The sequence below is a fragment of the Lissotriton helveticus genome, chromosome 11, assembly GCF_964261635.1.
Source record: "Lissotriton helveticus chromosome 11, aLisHel1.1, whole genome shotgun sequence".
Lineage (NCBI taxonomy): Eukaryota > Metazoa > Chordata > Amphibia > Caudata > Salamandridae > Lissotriton > Lissotriton helveticus.
In genome coordinates this window covers 1,116,562,661-1,116,582,220 of record NC_136072.1, presented here as the reverse complement: position 1 = coordinate 1,116,582,220, position 19,560 = coordinate 1,116,562,661, and the positions used below count along the sequence as shown (strand labels likewise).

Genomic DNA, 19,560 nt, shown 5'->3' with positions numbered 1-19,560 from the left:
TCTTAAAAACTTTTAAAACTCTCCTTGAACGGGCATAGCGTTTATGCACTCCTTGGGAAAACTGGATGTGTTCTCGTCTTAGATGGAGCCGCGTCTTTGCCTCGTTCCAACACAGGAGACACACCTAACTAAATCAGATGACTGCCGCCTTAAGCATAAACAGTTCTTATAGGTCCTCAGCCTCCATGAAACAGAGAGGGGTGGCCCTTATGTTCCGTTCAGCCCTGCACTTTCAGCCCATGGGGGTCTAAGGTGACAAAGAGGGGCGCTGGATCATGGTGAAGGGGCTTCTGCGGGGTAGACCATGCACTTTTGTGGTACTGTACGCTCCAAACACAGGCCAGAATGGGTTCCTTCAGACTCTACTGGGGAAAGTGGTAGACTTTGCTGAGGGGCCACTGTTCATTATGGGGGACTTTACCTTGGTTTGGCAGAAAGGCCTGGATAGTACTCACTCACAGAGGTCTGACATGGGCTCCTTTTCCCCTGAGACACAACAGCAGGTCAGGGATATGGGGCTTTTCGATGCGTGGCGCTCCCTACATCCCCAATCCAGAGACTACACCTTTTTCTCACATGTTCATCGCTCTTACTCTCGGCTAGATCACTTCTTCCTGAGTCAGACCCTCCGAAGCGATCCACGCGAAGCCAAGATTTTCCCATTGTCTATATCCGATCATAGTTTGCATGCAATAGGCCTACACTGGGGTGTGAAGGGCGGGACAAACCCTAGATGGTACTTTCCGGCATCCCTGGTTCGGGACAAAACCTCCTGTACCTTGCTGAGGGGAGCTATACAGTAGTTTTTCACACTTAACGACACGGGGGACACTTCCATCTTTACCACCTGCGACGCGTTTAAAGCATGTATACGGGGACAGTGCCTGGGCCTGAACGCTTCCTTAAATAAACAGCGGGGTCGAGAAAGGGAACAATTAGAGGAGGAACTCTCCACCCTAGAACAAGGCCATAAGGCTAACCCCTCCAGACGAGCAGAGCGACAACTCACAGCAGTCAGAGGGAAACTCCGGGCACACTATAATAATATGGCAGAATACACGCTGCTCAAGCTAAGGCGTCTCTCCTACTCCCAATGCAACAAAGTGGGGAGGCATCTCGCCAGGCAGCTCAGAGACAAGAGGGAAAGAGAATATATAGGGGGATTCTGGACAATCATGGGGAACTGACACACAAGGACGAGTTAAAAGCTGAGCTTTTTGGTACCTTCTATAAAAACGTCTACTCGGGGGAGACCCATGATACCGCCGAGCAAACGGAGTACTTACGAACGCTACCGCTACCCCAGGTATCGGCGGAGTGGAATGAGACGCATTCTGCACCCTTTACCAGAGAAGACGTGTTAGCGGCCATTAAGGGTCTGAAACCCCACAAGGCCCCGGGGGCAGATGGATATACAGCCATCTTCTATAAGACCTTCGCCTCTGAACTTAGTCCATTCTTGGTCAGATTATTTAACGACATGGCAAGCGAGGGGGAGATGTCGGGCACAATGGCGGAAGCTCTGATATCCGTCATACCCAAACCCGGGAAGGACCCCAAGAAGTGCGCCTCTTATAGGCCAATAGCCCTCCTGAATCTGGATGCAAAACTCTACTCCTGTATCATCGCCCGACGGCTCAATGACCTGATGCCGGCTCTCATACACCCAGACCAGTCAGGGTTCATCAAGGGTCGTCAGACCCACGACAACACGAGGCGGGTACTACATTTAATCGAAAAAGCCAACAAGTTTAAAATCCCAGTGATCCTGATGGGGCTCGACGCTGAAAAGGCGTTTGATCGGGTAGACTGGGGATTCCTCTTCCAAACGCTGGCAGCCTTCGGCTTCTCCTCCCGGTTTCTGACGATGATTCGGGCGAACTACCTCTCCCCTAGATCCAGAGTGGTAGTAAATGGGCACCCGTCCTCCTTCTTTGAGCACTCCCGGGGCACTAGACAGGGCTGCCCCCTTTCTCCCCTGCTCTTCGCCTTCAGTATAGAGCCCCTGGCGATGGCAGTGACAGACAATACCAATATTCAAGGCCTACACTTCACTGGGGAAGCACACAAAATCATGTAATCCTGCTGTGCAGCAAAGCTATTCGGTAAAGTTCTTTTTCATGTAGTATAACTTGAGAAAATAAACAAAATGTGTTTTAAAAAAATGATGCCCCTGTGCATTATATGTGCTAATTAGTCTCTCACTTTCGTTTCATGATTATGGCATGCCAAGGATACTTACGTGTACACTGCAATGATAGGTGTGTATTGTACCTAACGCTGAGCTGCATCCCTACATCTTTGAAGTGGTGCGCGTTCTTAATCATATGAATTATGTTTATTTTACTGGTTGCTGTGTCTAGACGCTGAATCCCTGACATTTGTATGTGCATAATAAATACAACACAAGTGGAAGAGGTGTGGCGCCGCGGCCAGGGCGACTGACGCTGGAATCTGGGGATCACGGTTCGATCCCCGGCACCGGTGGTAGATTAGCCCAGCACCATGTGACTCTGGGCAATAGCTCGCTTAATCTTCCCCACGGCCCCCAGCGCCTAGAGACCCTTACGGGTGATTGTGCGCTTTACAAATGTGGATTATTATAACACAAAGAGTATCGGTAATGTTCAATAAGCTTCCGTTTTCCCAGATTTGTGAGGTTATCTTCCTCTCAGCCCCTGTTTGGGGTTCTCACAAAGTGGAAAACTGTAAACCATTAACTGCTCGAATGTGCTGCATCAGCAAAGTGTGAGGACGCCGTGAGTGAGAGTCACTGAACCTTGGACCTGTCCCTTCCGTCAACAGAGATAACAAAGGTTAACAGTATGGACAGTGAAGACTGAAAACAAAATAAACAAACACAGCATAGAGGGAGAGGGAGAGAGAGAGGGAGAAGGAAGGCCTAAGAGCAGAATCCAGGCTCACGATAAAGAACAGAGGGAGAAAGGACAGAGCAGCAAGAAGGTGGAAGTGGAAGCGTGGAAAAGAGAAAAAAAAACGAGACAAAGTGACACAACAAAGTGCTCGAGAAAACATAATTAAGCTGGAGAAATAAGACAGCGAAGACAACAGAGCAGATTGTAAGCAGTTGAGCAGACACTGAGAGAAAAATAACGATTAACAAACATTGGCCAAGCCAATAGGACTCGCTTTTGAGTCCTTATAAGTGTATAGCCAGAGCTATTGGCTCTGCCAATGTCCTTAAGCTGTGCTGTAGAGAGGTATTGCTGCTGTGCAGCATGCTGAAAAGTTATAATAAAAAAGTGTCAGAAGCATTTTTGTTATCTTATATATGACCAAGAAGGCTCTATGTAAAACTGAACGACCATATTAAAAAAAAGTATTTACAATAAAAATGTCCACAGTTTTCTTTTGTCCTTGCAATGCTGGCTATTTGTTTCTGCATATTCCAATTTGTTTGTTATAGCTTTTTTGAGGGGGCATAAACAATCGAAGGGAGAAGGTTTGAAATTAGTACCTGTATTATAACACTAGCAGCGGACGAATTCTAGGGGAGAATCAACAGATGCCAGACTCCAATAGAGCAGACTAAGGTGCTGCTCAGTGATGCTGAGATGATACTCAGGTGATTCTGAACAATACTCAGGTCTTGCTGAGTGATGCTGAGGTGGTGGTGATGCACTGGTGCTCAGGGGGTGCAGAGGTGGTGCTGAGGTGGTACTGAGTGATGCTGAGTTGGTGCTGTGCTGAGGTGATGCTGAGGTGGTGCTGCACTGATGTTGAGGTGGCGCTGTGCTGATGCTGAAGTGGTGCTGCGTTGGTGCTGAATTGCTGCTGAGGTGGGGCTGCGCTGGTGGTGGTGGTGCACTGATGTGGAGGTAGTGCTATGCTGATGCATAGCAGGTACTGCACTGCTGCTGAGGTGGTGCTGAGGTGGGGGTGGAGCACTGATGAGAAGGTGGTGCAAGTGCTGAGATGGTGCTGTGGTGGTGCTGTGCTGATGTGGTGCTGAGTGATACTGAGTGATGCTGAGGTGATGCATAGTGAAGCAGGAGCTCAGGTGATGCTGAGTTGGTCTGCGTTGGTGCACTGTTGCCGAAGTGGTGCTGTGCTGATACAGAGATGGTGCTGTGGTGGTTTTGAGTGAATAAGAGGGGATTCTGCACTGGTGCTGAGGCTGTGCTGATTGATGCTGTGATGATGCTGAGTGATGCAGTGGTGGCGCTGAGTGATGCTGTGGGGGCACTCAGGTGGTGCTGAGGGATTCTGTAGTAGTGCTGGGTGATGCTGTGGAGATGCTAAGTGATTATGAGGTGAGTACATGGTAATGCTGTGGAGGTGCTTAGTGATGCTGTGGTGGCGGTGAGTGAGGCTGTAGTGGCGCAGAGTAATGCTTAGGTGGAGCAGAGTGATGCTTAAGTGGAGCAGAGTGATGCTGTGGTGACGCTGAGTGATGCTGTGGTGACGTGGAGTGATGCCGTGGTGGCCATGAGTGATGCTGTGGTAGCCATGAATGATGCTTTCTGGCATTGAGGTGGCACTGAGTGATGCTGTGGTTGTGTCGAGTGATGCTGAGGTGGTGCTGACTGATGCTGAGGTGACACTGAGTGATGCCGTCGTGGCCCTGAGTGATGCTGAGGTTGCGCTGAGTGATGCTGAGGCAGAGCTGAGTGATGCTGAGGCAGCACTGGGTGATGCTGTGGTGGGACTGAGTGATGCTTTTGTGGCACTGAGTGATGCTGTGGTGGTGCTGAGTGATTCTGTGGTGACACTGAGTGATGCTGAGGAGGCACTGAATGATGCTGTTCTGATGCTTGGTGATGCTGTGGTGGCACTGAGTGATGCTGTGGTGGCATTGAGTGATACTGTGGTGACGCTGAGTGATGCTGTGGTGACGCTGAGGTATGCCGTGGCGACCCCAAGTGATGCGTTGGTAGCACTGAGTGATGCTGAGGTGGTGCTGAGGTGGCGCTGAGTGCTGGGGTGATGCTGTGGTAATGCTGAGTAATGCTGTGGTCAAGCTGAGTGAGGCTCTGGTGATGCTGAGTGATGCTGTTATGGCACTGAGTGATGCTGAGGTGGCTCTAAGTGATGCTGAGGTGGCGCTGAGCGATGGAGTGATGCTGTGGTCACACTAAAGTGGGAGAGGTGTGGCGCCGCGGCCAGGGCGACTGACGCTGGAATCTGGGGATCAGGGTTCGATTCCCGGCTCCGGCGGCAGGTTAGCCCAGCACCATGTGACTCTGGGCAATAGCTCGCTTAATCTTTCCGACGGCCCCCAGCGCCTAGAGACCCTTACGGGTGATTGTGCGCTTTACAAATGTGGATTATTATTATTATTATTATTAAGTGATGCTGTGGTGGTGCTGAGTGATGCTGTGGTGATACTGAGTGATGCTGTGGTGATGCTGAGTGATGCTGTGGTGGTGTAGAGTGATTCTGTGGTGGTGCAGAGTGATAGTGTGGTGGTGCAGAGTGATGCTGTGGTTACGCAGAGTGATGCTGTGGTGGTGCTGAGTGATGCTCTGGTGACACAGAGTGATGCTTCTGTGGCTCTGCGTGATGCTGTGGTGATGCTGAGTGATGCTTTTGTATCGCTGAGTGATGCTGAGGTAGCGCTGAGTGATGCTGATGTGGCACTGAGTGATGCTGATGTGGCGCTGAGTGATGCTGATGTGGCGCTGAGTGATGCTGTGTGTGCCCTGAGTGATGTCTTGGTGGCGTTGTGGTTTGCTGAGGTGGCGCAGAGTGATACTGAGTAACGCGGAGTGATGCTGAAGTGGCACTGAGGTGGTGTCGAGTGATGCTAATTTTGTATTTGACTATTACTATATTTCAGCGGACACGGTACTGTTAATTCAACAGAGCGCTCAAAATTCCCATGTCATTTCCTAGTAAGACACTAAGTAAATAAATAAATGGGAAGTGAGCTATACTGTTCAACACAGAGCTGTTCTGCTGCATGTTTGCCACACGTTTTTCCTTATCTTGCCATATACTTTACTCAATCCTGACATATAATCGTACACAGTGTCCCTGAATTAATTCATGTTTGAAAATAAATAAATGAAAAATTAGACAAACGTGAAAAGTTCAAGAGGCTTTCTATCTCCAGCGACTAATGGCAGTAAACAGCCAAAGCAGACTGCCCTTAGAGACAAAGTTTTTGGGGCTAAAATCGTTTTATACTTTCAACAATCCCAGTTTTATGGCAATAAATCTCTGCGTGTAGTGGTGGCCGGCTTTGCTTTTCATTATTTGAGTCGATAAAATGAGCTGTATTAAATTGAGCATTAGAAACGCACATTTGAATCAACATGAAAAGAATAAAGTCAGGCATCGGGTAAAAAGTATGATATAATGATTTCATTTAGTAACTTTTCTTCAGAGCATCAGTTCACACTTACCCAATGTACTTTGGTATTTTTTATTTTATTTTCGGTTATACAGACGCTTTTAGGTGAAGTTTGTTAGCATTCCGCACTCGGGCTGTGAAGTAACTCATGAAACACGCGGTGTGACCGGATGTCGACACACACAGAGCAAGGCCCCGCGACTACCCCCCACTGCATTAAAGACCGACGGCGGCAGCGCGCGCGTGCCCGCGGGCTGTGTTCGCATCCCTGCCCGCCCCTTCCCTGTGAGCAGCTGATTCCAGTCCGCGCTGCATCTCCCATCTGAGGCGGTGTCAGAGTGCGGGCCTGCTGCCAGCACCGTTAACTGCTGCAGGTAAGTATCAGCAGGCTACCACTGTTTTAAATGAATGGCACACATGCCAGAGTGTGGGAGGAGTCATACCCCACCCACACAGCACAGACAACAAACAGATCGGCTCACAGCGTGTGCTCGACTTAAAAAGAAGACAGTCTGAAGTGGGATACGGAACAACCCGGTCAGGATGTCTACCAAACAACAAGGGAGTTTTACAGGTAAGTGCTGACGAACTGTTTTTATTAGAACCGTCCGAATGACAATGGTTCCTAGACGATACAGTGGGCAGCCTACTGTTTTTTTATGGAGAATGCTCATTTTGGGCAAAATACGAAGGCGTGGCTCGTGAGACTGCTACTATTTGACTTTTACATTTACTTAGCAACCACTGCTACGTTTTGCCTTACCACAGTATTTACTTTGAGAGGCTGGTTGTCGGCGAAGGCCACCTGCACTTATTTTTGGGGATCAGCACTTATTTTTCCACCTTAGAAATTTACTGAGTGTGGCTGCCGTTAATACTAGGCAGGGTACGACAACCACGCGCCGGCACGAGCCATAAAAGCGATACATTCAATGCAGACAATCACATGCGTCCGAATAGCCACCTTTCTATATTGTGCACATTCTTTGTGTACCGAGCCTGACGCTTGCTTCAGCTTCAGTTTATCCATTAAAATAGGTAATTCATCCTGTTCACTGCCATGGAGCAGCTTTTCGTGTTTGGCTGTCCTTAGCTAATGGTATGTTGCAATGTTCCCTAGCCCACGTAGTGTAAGCGTTAAAAGTTCTCGGTTTTGCTGTGTTGTGCACTTGTAATTGTGTGCCCATGACATCTATGCAGACTGCAATATTTGTGTGCAGTGTACTCCACAGGTGTCAGCTCGCCACAAAAGGTCTCTTTCATGTTCCTTCCTCTCCTGTCTCTCTCTCACCTCATTATAGAGGCTTCTACACATTAATCCGTTCTCTTCTTCCACATCCCTAAGCATCCTTTCTTAAATCATGCCTCCTTCTCTTGTCCCACTCCCTTACTGTACCCCTCCCTTGCCTCCTATATATCGGGATCTCTCTATAGCCGTAGCAACATCTACATAATGGCCCCTCTTATATCAAATCCACTTTTATCAGGTGGTGCCATACTGTCCCTGTTTTCCTGAACACACTGCATAAAAATCTCTCCCAAACGGTAAGTAGCAAAGGAATACAGATTGCATATACATCTCTTTTCTTGGTACCATGCACTCTGCCTCATGGTTATGCACAGGGCAGGATCTACCGCATTTATGTCTGCAACAAACAAACACACTTTTTTTAGGTCAAGCCTGGGCAGCGCATACGCTGCTGCGATGCACGCAGTATTGGAGTATGGCTTTGAAGTCCCACCCACTCTCCGCCCATATTTGTCATTGGCTTGTGTCATTATCCTTAGTAAACGCTGGTTTGCAAGTCGTCATTAGGCTTGTTAGTCCCTCCTTGGTACCGCCTTGTCTGCATTTGTAACCTCCCATAGCGACTGGCCCTTTTACTTCTGTTGCGAAACAGTATGTCTTATTTAGTCTGTGAGCACTATTTTTTTTAAGGGGTTTCTCCTATTGCAGGCCCAACATGCTTTCCTCGCCATGCGCACTTTCACTTTCAAGCAGCCCCGGACAATGGCGGCAGCTTCTTTGAAGTGAAATAGGTCTCACATTTAGGAGAGTTTGTGCTATTGCCTGTTTTGTGATGTTATTAAAAAAAAAAAAAAAGCTGGAATTGATAGACTACTCGCAAATTGAACTGGGAAACTCAAGGGCTCCATGGAAGAGATTTTAAGGTAATTACATTTGAAATAAGCCTTTGCAATGCAATAGGTCTCGTATTTATTGTAAATGACAATGCCTTTATTTATGTTTTGGTTTTTAAAACATAAATAAAAGGCATTGTCATTTACAATGCCAATTGCTCAAACTCGCATAAATGTGAGACCTATTGCATTGCAAATGCTTGTTATTTTAATGTTTTAGATTTGTATTAGTGTGTTTTAAAATTAAATGGAATTTTATTGCCAATCATGATTTACTGTGATTTTATTTGTACTTTTATGGGATTTTTTATGTAGAATAAAGTTATTCTATTGATACCTCCATTCAAGTCAAGTCAAGTCAAAAATGTAAGTTTATTTAGACCATTGGTCTATAAACCACTGTTCATACTTTGTCATATAAAAACAACATATCACAACTTCATATTCTTAACAATAAAAGTCATATTATCCTAAAAACTTCGTTTAAAACATAAAATTCATTTTGGATTATAAAGGTATTGGCTGCTTTAAGCCTCCAGCCAGCCGGGGAACTTATAAACGCCCTGTATAAATCTCCCGATAGCTATCGCAATATCTAATTTTTCCATGACAACCAACAGCTCCCATGCTTATGAACGCTCCTTAACATCATATTTTAAAAATATCGGGCGAAGGAACTGTTTACGTAAGTTTAAAAATATATATCAATCCAATAAAATATGCAAAATATTACATTTTGTTCCTAGCTTACAGACACATTTGCCATCAGGATGCATTAAAACTGCTTTTATTGCACTATTTATAATAACCGGGTTAATACCTATTCTTAACTTAAGTACTTCCATTCTTAACCAACGATTAGGTAGTAAATCTATGTAAGGAAAGCTTAAGTCTTTCGCCCAACCTGTACTCATAAATTTTACTGAGTCTTTCTTTCTCAAATACTCTTGGTCTGTTGCCCTCGAAATTTCTTTACCCTGTACTTTAAGTACACTCTTTATTACATTAATTTGAAGTATCTTTGGGTCAATAGTCAACAAAAGGTCTCTGTTCCCAGATACCTGAGAGCCTAGCCAGTCACTATAAATCCAGTCGCAACGTTCAATGGGGTTGGTCTGGATGGTATAGTAGAAAGAAAAGGAGAAATTGCTCTTTTTCTAGGTGTCCCCTCACTCACCAGGGTTGCCCCATGGTGACATGCTTAATCATTGGGGCCATCCCAGTCCTCTACGGGCTGGGGCGTGCTGCGACTCATGAATTACGCAGGAGCACTTGTATTGACTATGTGTGGTGCGGGTGTGATAGTGGAGTGGACTACGTTATGTGTTTAAAAATACCTGCCCAGTAGGTTTTCAATAGACTTTATTCATGCCTCTAGGTGGTAGTATTAAAAAATGGGGTGGAAAAATAGGGATCCTAAACGTAGTGTGTTAAGGTGTACCTATCAACTCCTGTCAACATGTTTCGTGCATACCCCAAGCACTTCTTCGGGACTACACAGGGACCAGCCCTGTGTTCGCCACTCCTTAGCTCTGCAATGAGTTATTTCTAGTAATATGCTGCAATCTATAATTTAGTGCATGCAAGAATACCTACGTATTTATTCCGAAACGTGGTTCATGTAATGGGACCTAACTGTGCCCCATGGACTCGGAGGGGTTCAGTATCCCAGCATATTTGCTCTCAGGATACCTCCCTCTTGCAGACCCCTACTAGCGTCCCTCCGGTCCGGATGTTGTCTGGGATCTGGGAACAGAGACCTTTTGTTGAATATAGTATTTGGAGGGTGAGCCTTAGCTATTTTCTTCCCTCTAACTCCCTTTTTCTTTAGTATTGATTTTGGGTCAATAGTCACATTCAAGTGGTCACAAATGGCTAGGAGTTTTCTTCTTGTTTCCTTGGCCCATTTTAACTCACTGGTCTGAATTTCTATCATGCACCATTGCGACACCTTTGTGACTTCGCCCTGCCCCAAACGATTCCAGAATCTAAGAAGACTCCACTGCACCTGGACATTCCATGCAGTTAGGCCCACTTCCAATCTAATTGCCTGGATCATTGCTGAACTAGGGAGAGACAATAAAGATTTTAAACATTTCCCCTCCTCTTTATCCCAGGAGCTTTTGCCATCAATACAGAGTACTTCCGCACCATATTGGAGTTGAGGGGGAATCATAGCCTTAAAGGCTGTCAAAAGAGGTTTGTGAGACATATCACCATAACTATGGTTGAATCTTTTCAGCCCACACACCGCTAAATGTGCTATTAATTTCTGTGCCTCTAAATGGGTGTCCCACTTTAAGGACCATGTAAACCATATTCCGAGGTATTTATATTCACTTACAGTATCCAATTTGGTTTGGCCCAAGAACCAACTAAACTTCGTACTTTTCTTCCCAAAACACAAAACTTTTTTTTTGTCTATATTTACTGTAAGTCGCTTTACTGTACAATATTCATTAAAAACATTTAACTTTCTCTGCAGACCCACCTCTGTTTGGTCCATTATTACAAGGTCGTCCGCATACAGTAAACAGGACAAATGCCTACCATTTATTTTTGGGCTTGCACCTCTGGCTGCGCCCAGGAGGAGAGGCAGGTCTGCTAAAAATATGGCAAAAAGAAGCGGGGCGAGAACGCAGCCTTGCCTCAAGCCATTGTTTATAGCAATCTCCGGTGTAAGGCCGCCAGAGGTATCTTTAATTACCTGTGCCCAATTTTGGCTGTGCAATTCCTGGATTACCTGAAACAGGTCGGCAGGGGCCTCATAATTTCTCAATGTCTCCCACAAACAGTCCCTATCCACCTAATCAAACGCTGCGCGAAAGTCCACAAAGCAGCAAAACAATTTACCCTGCAGCTCCATGGACTTCCTCGCTACAGCCCACAATGCGAAGCAGTGATCAATAGTTGAGTGTCCTTCCTTAAAGCCACCCTGCTCAATTGGAACTATTGACTTCCGCTCCACCCACTCCTTTAAGCTGCCAAGAATTATTTTTGAAAAGACCTTTTCACCAATGTCCAGTAAGTTGATCAACCTATGATTCTTCGGGTCCTTCTTTTCCCCCTTTTTATGCAAGGGTCTAATTATGGCCCCACTCCAAGATTTGGGGAAGTTGCCTGAGTCCAGAATTGCTACAAACATATGAGATAAAAATCCTGCCCACCAATCTATCTGGGTTTTAATTAAGACGGCGGGGAGATTATCGGGACCTGCTGCACGTGATAGATTCAACTTCTTAATAGTTTATTTTACTTTCTCTACCGAGAAATCCGATTTTAACCCTTCTGCACGCCCTGTCCAAGTTGATTTATTCGTCTCTATTTCCGAGGACCTTCTTGCTTTATACAAATTACTTAAGTAATTTACCCATGCCGCCTCTTCCACAACGCAGCTCATTGTTCCCGGTGCCCTACCTGCGGCTTCCTGTATTAACCTCCAGAACCCTTTTATGTTTTTGTTTTCAATTGTCTCTAAAAGGTTTGCCCAACATTCTTCTTTAAAAATCCTTTTCTGCTTCCTTACTAAGGATTTGTATTCTTTCTTCAGATTGAGTAGGAGCTCTAAATTCCCCAGATCATAACTATTCCTCTGGTGTCGCTCTAATTTCCGAATAGCACTTTTTTTCTTCTGACATTCAGGGTTAAACCACCTGGGCTTACCTTTGCTAGACTGTGTTTTTACCTTAGCCTGTTTCTTATCCTTTAGAAACACTCTAAGACACTGCACCGCCTGTGCAATTATATCCTCATACCATGCTACCTGACGACCTTCGATATTATCCTTTAATAAATGTTGTTGAAAGCATGCCAGTTTCTCAACATACTCTTCCGTCAATCTGGTAGTCAGGCGCTTAGGGTATTCCACACTTTGAGAGATCGCCCTATCACATGTACTTATTGACCCACCTACAACTTTACAAAACAAGGCATTATGATCACTGTCCCTACGCTTAATTACCCGGAACTTATTTATCAGTACGTAGTTCCAGGCCTGGATAAGGATATAATCTATAGGGCATTGTTGATTTCCTACTCTAAAGGTCTGTGAGGCTGGGCGATCAGGGTCCTTCCTGCCATTTAAACATATTAAACCCTTCGAGCCCAAGAACTTCCCAAGGGCTTCATCCTGATTGGAAGTTAAACACATTTGAAATTCTGCTGATCCTATATTGTAGGCATTCAACATGTCCTCAAACCAGCTATCCAACCTTTCAAAATTTAATTTGTGGTTAAAGTCTCCCATCATCAGCAATTTATCCTTCCCGTACTTTTCTAATAGATCAATTATATCCTTTTTGAAGAGCCCTAGTTCTATATTGTATTCTTTTTGGGAGCCCCATTGCATATATACATTTATGATAATCAAATGGGCATCCTTCCCTTCAGCGCCTAGATGACGTACCTTACAAACCAACAACCATTTACATAGTGACTTAATTAGTTTGGACTCTTTCACGAACCTGGTTGAGGCAAGGGTCATAATACCACCCGAAGGGCGTCCAAATTTTTTCTTTTTACTGGATGGTTTGTAAATTTGAACAAACCCTTCAACTACCTGGGTGTTGCCGCATAGCCATGTCTCCTGTAAACAAATGATGTCAACATTCTTTGCAACCTGGTTTAGGCTATCCACCTTTGTTTGTCCTCCCAAACCGTTTATATTCCATGAGATTATTTTCAGGCTATGCGGCAACTCAGTAACCTAGTCTATCTCACTGAGACACCCTGACTCATTCAGTCCCCAAGAGCAAGTACTGTTATCCAAGCCCCAGTTACCCCAATCTTTATTAGGCTTCGAATTCTCTACAGCAATGGTAATATTATGCTTCTCCCCCCGTCCCCCAGTTACCCACCTCACCTGCCTTTCCCCCAAACCTGCGTGGAACCTCAGAAAACCTCCCTCTCGCTGATTCCCTACATCTACTTCTTCTTCCGGAACTATACTTACACCCTCTTTTAAGGTTTCTTTTTCAGCTTTCTGTATTGCTGCTTTAACAAGCCCCGAGTAGACTAGGACCTTTGTATATTCAGCACCATTGTTGTCACTGCAAAACCCTACCTGTTTCAGATTCTTTGTACCAATTTCTTTTAAGGTAGGGCATTTTGCGAACGAGAATAAAAGCTGGGAACGATTTAGTGGAACTACCTTTCTTTGTTTTTTCCTTCCAATCACTTGATCATTGGGTTTAAAGTAGATCCACATTTTTTTATCATTGCTTTTGTCTGAAGTTTTTAGATCCCAATCTCCACTTCCCACCTGTGCGTTTTTTCTAGGGAGTGTGTCTACAAAACCACCTCCAACTACTAAGCTTCTTAGGGGTGCTTTCCCTCCTAACTCGTTACTAATGATTTTGGGCCTCTCCACCTCCCCAGTGGGTTTACACTGGTCTTTTTGTGGATCCCTTTTCCTTGCTACTTCTACAGCAGCTCTTACCGGGGCGGAATGCCTCCCTGTTTTCCTTCTTTCTCCTTTATAGTTTTCCCGCATGTCATTTTCTTTCATTCTTGCCCTAGTCTGCATCTCCTTACCCATTTCTTTTTTTGGTGCCTTCTGTCTTCCCTGTACATGAGATAGATTTTTACGGGGGTACCTGAAGTTCTGATGTCTACACCAGGCAGAATCTCTCCGCCTCCTTCCCAACATCGGCCATCTAGAAATGTAAACATCATTCTGGGAACCGCCCTTCACTGTTGGCTCTATGTTCCCTTCACTAAGGACATCTATTGGGGGATCGTGTACTGTTCTAACCATTGTAGGCATCTGTCCCCTTATCCCCTGTAGTTCTGCTATCATTCTTTCAAACTGTATTTCGTGATTCTTTAGCAGGGTATTATTTAACACGGAAACCTCTAGCAGACCTTGCAGCATTTTTTGTAGCATCAGCATAATATCCAGCATTGAGGCAGATGGTGACGCCGTTATATCCAAGCCCAGCGTGCCATTCCATAATATTTCGTTTAAGGGGTCTAAAGGTTTTGGACTTTATTTTTCTACATGATCCATGCTTATATCAAGTATATTTCTTGCCGCAGGATTTGATATATTAGAACAGTCACCCACAACTTTGGACCCGATGTCTACCGAATCCTCCTCCTCCACCCTCCATGATGAAAAAATCCGCGGCGAGGAAGAAAGTCTTGGTTCCGTAGACAAGATCCTGCGACTTAGAACACTCTGTGTAAGGGAGGAATCGAGAACATCCACGACCTCCTCTACACTTACTGGCTCCTTATTAATCTCTTGGGCTAGGGTTTGGCCTTCTCCCGGTGTGAGTGTTCTCTTAAAGTGCTTCCCCACAAAGTCTTTTATTGATTTGGACACTAGGCCGCCATCTTTCTCACAACCTTGTAGTTTATTACCAGTGGTGGGTTTCTTAACGATTTTTTTTCTCTCCCTTTTATCATTTAGCACTGGGGAAATCGCTACCCCCTCTTCGGGCCCTTCTACTTCTGGTGTCACGTCGAGCTCGTCAGCTTTGCCCAATAGGTCTAAACATTTTTCCTTTGGCTTTGCCTTTCTTGGTGCCATTCCAAGATTCACGCCTGTTCCGTAGGGTTACCAAGGAATAGCCTTTCGCTGTTCGACAGTGAAAACTACAGCTCACTTTGACTTTTCCTCCTGCCCTTCTTCTTATATTGCCTGAGTTTTTCCCACACAAACGCTGGTCCAAAATTGAATTAATCTGTATTTAGTATAAATCTGTAGCCACTTACCTTCCCTTTGTGCTGACTGGCTGACCGTGGATTCTTCTTAGAGCAGCCTTTGTCGCTGCCTTACTTACTGCCTGGTTATTCAGTTTGCTAAGGCAGATTTCAGCTTACGCCCGTCCAGACCTCACAGAGGCCCCTGGACCGAGCGTCTTCCCAGGGGTTTAGTTTTCCTTCCCCTGCCTGACCGCTAACTGAAAATCAATGGACCCAGGGCAGGGGGCGGGCGGGACCCTCGGCTGCAGCAGCGCTTTCTTTTCTCAATGCAGCCGAGGCCCAAGTGCACTCTAAGCCCGCTCTCCACACCCTCGTATTCGCTGGTCACTCGGCACCCGCCGGGGAGATACGGGGGGGTGATTTTATCGAGCGAGCGCGAGTCGCGTCCTCTTCGGCACCTCGGCACCCTCCGGGTAGATACCGGGGGCGGAGGGGGGGGGGGGAATTCAATCAATCGCGGGCCGTGTTTTCTTCAACCCGCTGCTCCGCGTCTCACTTGCTCGTTCTTGCTCCTGCACCACATTGGGCGTCACGCATCTCGCTGCCACGTTTCCACGTTTCCACGTCAGCACAGCACAGCCATCCAATTTTAAGTAATTTTATTTTTTCAAATGTGTATTTATCTTACATGTCTCGTGTGCATATGTGCATATTTCAAATGTGCATACGGGGTAAATGCTAGATAAAATCGATTAATGTGTTTACGGTGTTTTAAAAATGTTTAAAGCGCTGTGGCCTGCTGATCAATGAGAATATTTTTAGAGGCACACGGGGTGGATTGATGTTGTAGTTTTAAATGTTACTTAATACATTTGGGGTTTGTATTTAAGGTGCATACGGGTAGGTGTTTGGGGGTTGACAGATAGGGGATGTCTTAAAGTTTTTAAAGCACTGTTGGTGCGTGTTTAACGTCAATAATACAGTTGTTTTGGTCGTGGCCCAGTTTGTAAACTTAAGTTTATGCAGTTGATAGAACCATTTTTCCAGGATGTGTGCAAGTATTTACCTGAATTAGATTGTTGGTTTTGTGGGCGGTGAATAGGCTGCAGGGGTGTGTATTTAGGGTGCATAAGACAGAGGCTGTAGTAGGCTACGTGCAGAGGTAACCATATATTTTACACCCCCTAGAAACATGTTACTCAGTTTAGGGGTTACTGTAACTTTTTCAGAGCACACTATATAATATACAATGTATACAGATCAAAATAAATAAAATTATACAGTTTTGAACTCCCCCAATGGCTATGCAGGTGCTGAGGGGTCTCTGGCGCAGGTTGTGGCTCTTCACAGGGACGTTAGTTTCCCAGGGAATTAGGCTTGAAGCGCTGGGGTCCTGTGTGGTCGAGTCTGGTGTGGAGTCTGAGGCCCAAACTTACAGGGGCCACCCTCTGGGTCCAGAAGGGCTTTGGGGGCCTGGGTGGCCGAGTCTGGTGTGAGTCAGAGGCCCAAAGCTGTGGAGGGTGGCCCCAGAGCCCGGGGTGTTACTTGTGGGGCTCTGGGGGTTTATGGCAGGGTCCAGTGAGGGGAAGAGGCCCCCCAAATATGCTTAAGCCTCCCCAGAGACCTCTGAGGTCTATGAGGGCTTTGGGGCTACTTGCAACATGGTGCTCGAGGTCCCTAGGTGTGATAAACAAATTTCCCAGAGCTCGCCTACCAAGGGCATGTGGGCAGCCCTCAAAGGTACGTAAGGGATCTGGGGGCTGTGTGTGACATGGGGATCAAGGCCACATATGTGTTGTGTTCTAGTTTATTCACGCCTGTGGCGCAACAGGCGTGCAACGAAGCACCACATGACTGGTATAATAAAAGGCCCCCCCGCACGTACGTACGCCAGTTGGCAACGACGTGCAGAGCCACAAACAGCACCCTAGTGTCCGTGTACTTAATTATAGCCAAGGGCCGCGTGTCAGGCCTATAGACCCCCAGGTTCCTCCTGAGTGTAGTAAACCCTGTGGGCCCCCTATTCATACAACCCCCATGACACAACAGCTGGCGACGAGGGTGGGCGTACCCTCGCCGTGTGTGTGTCGCGCCTACTCTGCTGGGGCGCTCGTGCCCTACAGATCCGCCTGCAGTGCGGCAACGCGACAAAGACCCAGACCGGGGTGCTCTGACGGCTGCGCTCTCTACAGGTGAGCCGCTGTGCCCTGCATGTGTGCACGTTTCACGGGACCGCCTCCTCGCCGCACCTTGTCACACGGGCGGGTCCCCGAGTGAAGAGTCGTCCGGTGCCTCTGCCAGCCGCTTACAAGTCCGGCGCTGAAAGCCCCGGGCAGCGCCGCATACCCGCAGGCAGCCGATGCGTGAAGCGTGCTGCTGGGTGAAGCCGCGAGGGACGTTCCGCGCTGCTGCTAGGCTCTGGCCACGCCCGCTTGACTCCGCGCAGCCCGTGAACAAGGGCCCTGAGCCACGTGCACTGCTCCGAGGTCCTAACATCACAGGGAGAAAGCTCAGCTCCTCAGAAGGGGTGGAAATTAGCCCCACGTGGTGGGGGAAAGCCCAGCATCACAGGAAGGACCCCAGGGGAGCTCCACACCAAAAGCACATCACAGTGGTACAAACACAAGGAGGCTACCCACACACACAGGAACAGCGGGTCAAGTAAAACCAGGCCCAGCAGCCTGCAATAGTCAACAAGGTTTGGCGAAATCCAACTCCCATATTGGTTTGTGGAGCCAAGGAGTGAGTAGCCATCACAGACGCGCCGCCTCCGTCCACTGCACGGCGCACTAACGCCACAAGTATGGCCACAATACCCCCAATCGAGCCGTTCCTGGTGGAGGGGTCACCGTCGTCGTTGCCCCGAAGTGGAAGGACTGGGTAGACCGGTTACTAATTTTCTTTGAAGCCACCAAAGTTCATAAGGACCAGAAGCGGGCCATAGTCCTCCACCTAGGGGGAAAAGATGTCCACAATATTGGCAAAACTCTAGTGGAAGTTCCGCAGAAAAATCACCACTCACTCATAAATGCCCTGAATGCGTACTTCGAGCCCATGGCCAACCAGGTCTATGAGAGATTCATATTCCGGCAAGCCAGGCAGCTGCCGGAAAAGTCCCTAGGCACGTATCATGCACGGTTGAAAAACGTGGCGTCAACCTGTGGGTTTGCGGACGTCACCGAAGAGATACGAGGACAGATCATCCAAGGATGTGCATCTGCCAAACTCAGAGAACGCATTTTGGAAGAGTCTGGGAAGCCCCTGGTGGATATTCTAACCTTAGGTCAAACCAAAGAGTTGTCAAAGGCCCGAGCGCCCCATATGGAAGCCGCACTCCAAGCGCCGGTGAAGGCAGAACCGGTCAACAAGATGACAGTGAAATCCTCAACGAAGTGGAACAAGAAAAGCACAGAAGCCGCTGCGGTGACGTCGGGGAAGACCTGTGGATACTGCGGGGGACCACCCCTTCAGGCAGCGGATTGCCCGGCCAAGGGGAAGCGGTGCTCCGGGTGTGGTCGCTTCAATCATTTTGAGAAGGTCTGTTGGTCCAAGAAGTACCGCAAACCTCGGCAGGTGGTGAACGCTGTGCCAGAAGGTGATCCCAGTCCGAGCGACATGGACGTTGACGAGGAGGAGGAAAGGACCGTGCACAAGGTGCACCTGATTGGCACCGCGATCCGCCGAACCAGGCGACTACCTCAGTGCGGCATCAGAGTGGGTGAACAGGAGCTCATGACTGTAGTAGACACAGGAGCGGCCATTAACCTCATGGCTGCCACTCTCCATCAAACATTGGACCCGCCCCCGACACAGAGTCCGTCACCCATTACTGTTTTCGCATATGGGCAGGACACCCCGCTGAAGATTCGAGGGAAGTTCAAGACGACCATCTCACATGGAGACCGATCCATCACAGCCAACATCTTCGTGTCAGAAGATGGGCAGGGCATGCTGCTCGGGTGCCGGGCAGCGGAGGATCTGAGAGTTGTCACGTTTGCTTTTGGGGTACACCAGGAGTCAATTCAACAACTCATAACAGAGTTCTCCGATATATTCAAGGGCATTGGAAAGTTTACGGGGAACAAGGTACACCTCCACATCGACCACACTGTTCAGCCGGTAGCATTGTGGCATCGCCGTATCGCATTCCATCTCAGGCCACTCGTAGAAGAGGAGCTCAAGAAGCTGGAAGCGGCCGGGATAATAGAAAAAGTAACGGGCCACACTCCCTGGGTCTCACCCATAGTGGTCACACGAAAACCGAAGCAACCAGGAGCTGTCAGAATTTGTGTGGACATGCGACTCCCCAACGCCGCCATCAAAAGGGAGCGCCATATTACGCCTACAATCGACGATCTCATAGGAGAAATGGCAGGAGCTAGCTGGTTCTCCAAACTCGACCTATGGTCCGGGTATCACCAGCTGGTGCTTGATGAAGAATCACGCAACATCAC

General features: G+C 47.4%; 1 protein-coding gene across 2 annotated transcripts in view; it reads left to right on the top strand.

Annotated features, from left to right (window-relative positions):
* Positions 1 to 6,561: 6,561 nt before the first annotated feature.
* The window catches only part of LOC144792677 (allantoinase, mitochondrial-like), a 410,909-nt gene continuing 397,910 nt past the window's right edge, over positions 6,562 to 19,560 (top strand). Inside the window, exon 1 of one of the 2 annotated variants that reach the window (XM_078667823.1) lies at positions 6,562 to 6,690. Coding sequence is in view for 1 of the 2 variants with exons in the window: in XM_078667821.1 (XP_078523947.1) it covers positions 6,860 to 6,890 (31 nt within the window). In the remaining variant the exon portion in view is untranslated. Of the gene's footprint in view, positions 6,891 to 19,560 lie in introns of both variants that reach the window. The other variant, XM_078667821.1, reaches the window with a different exon arrangement.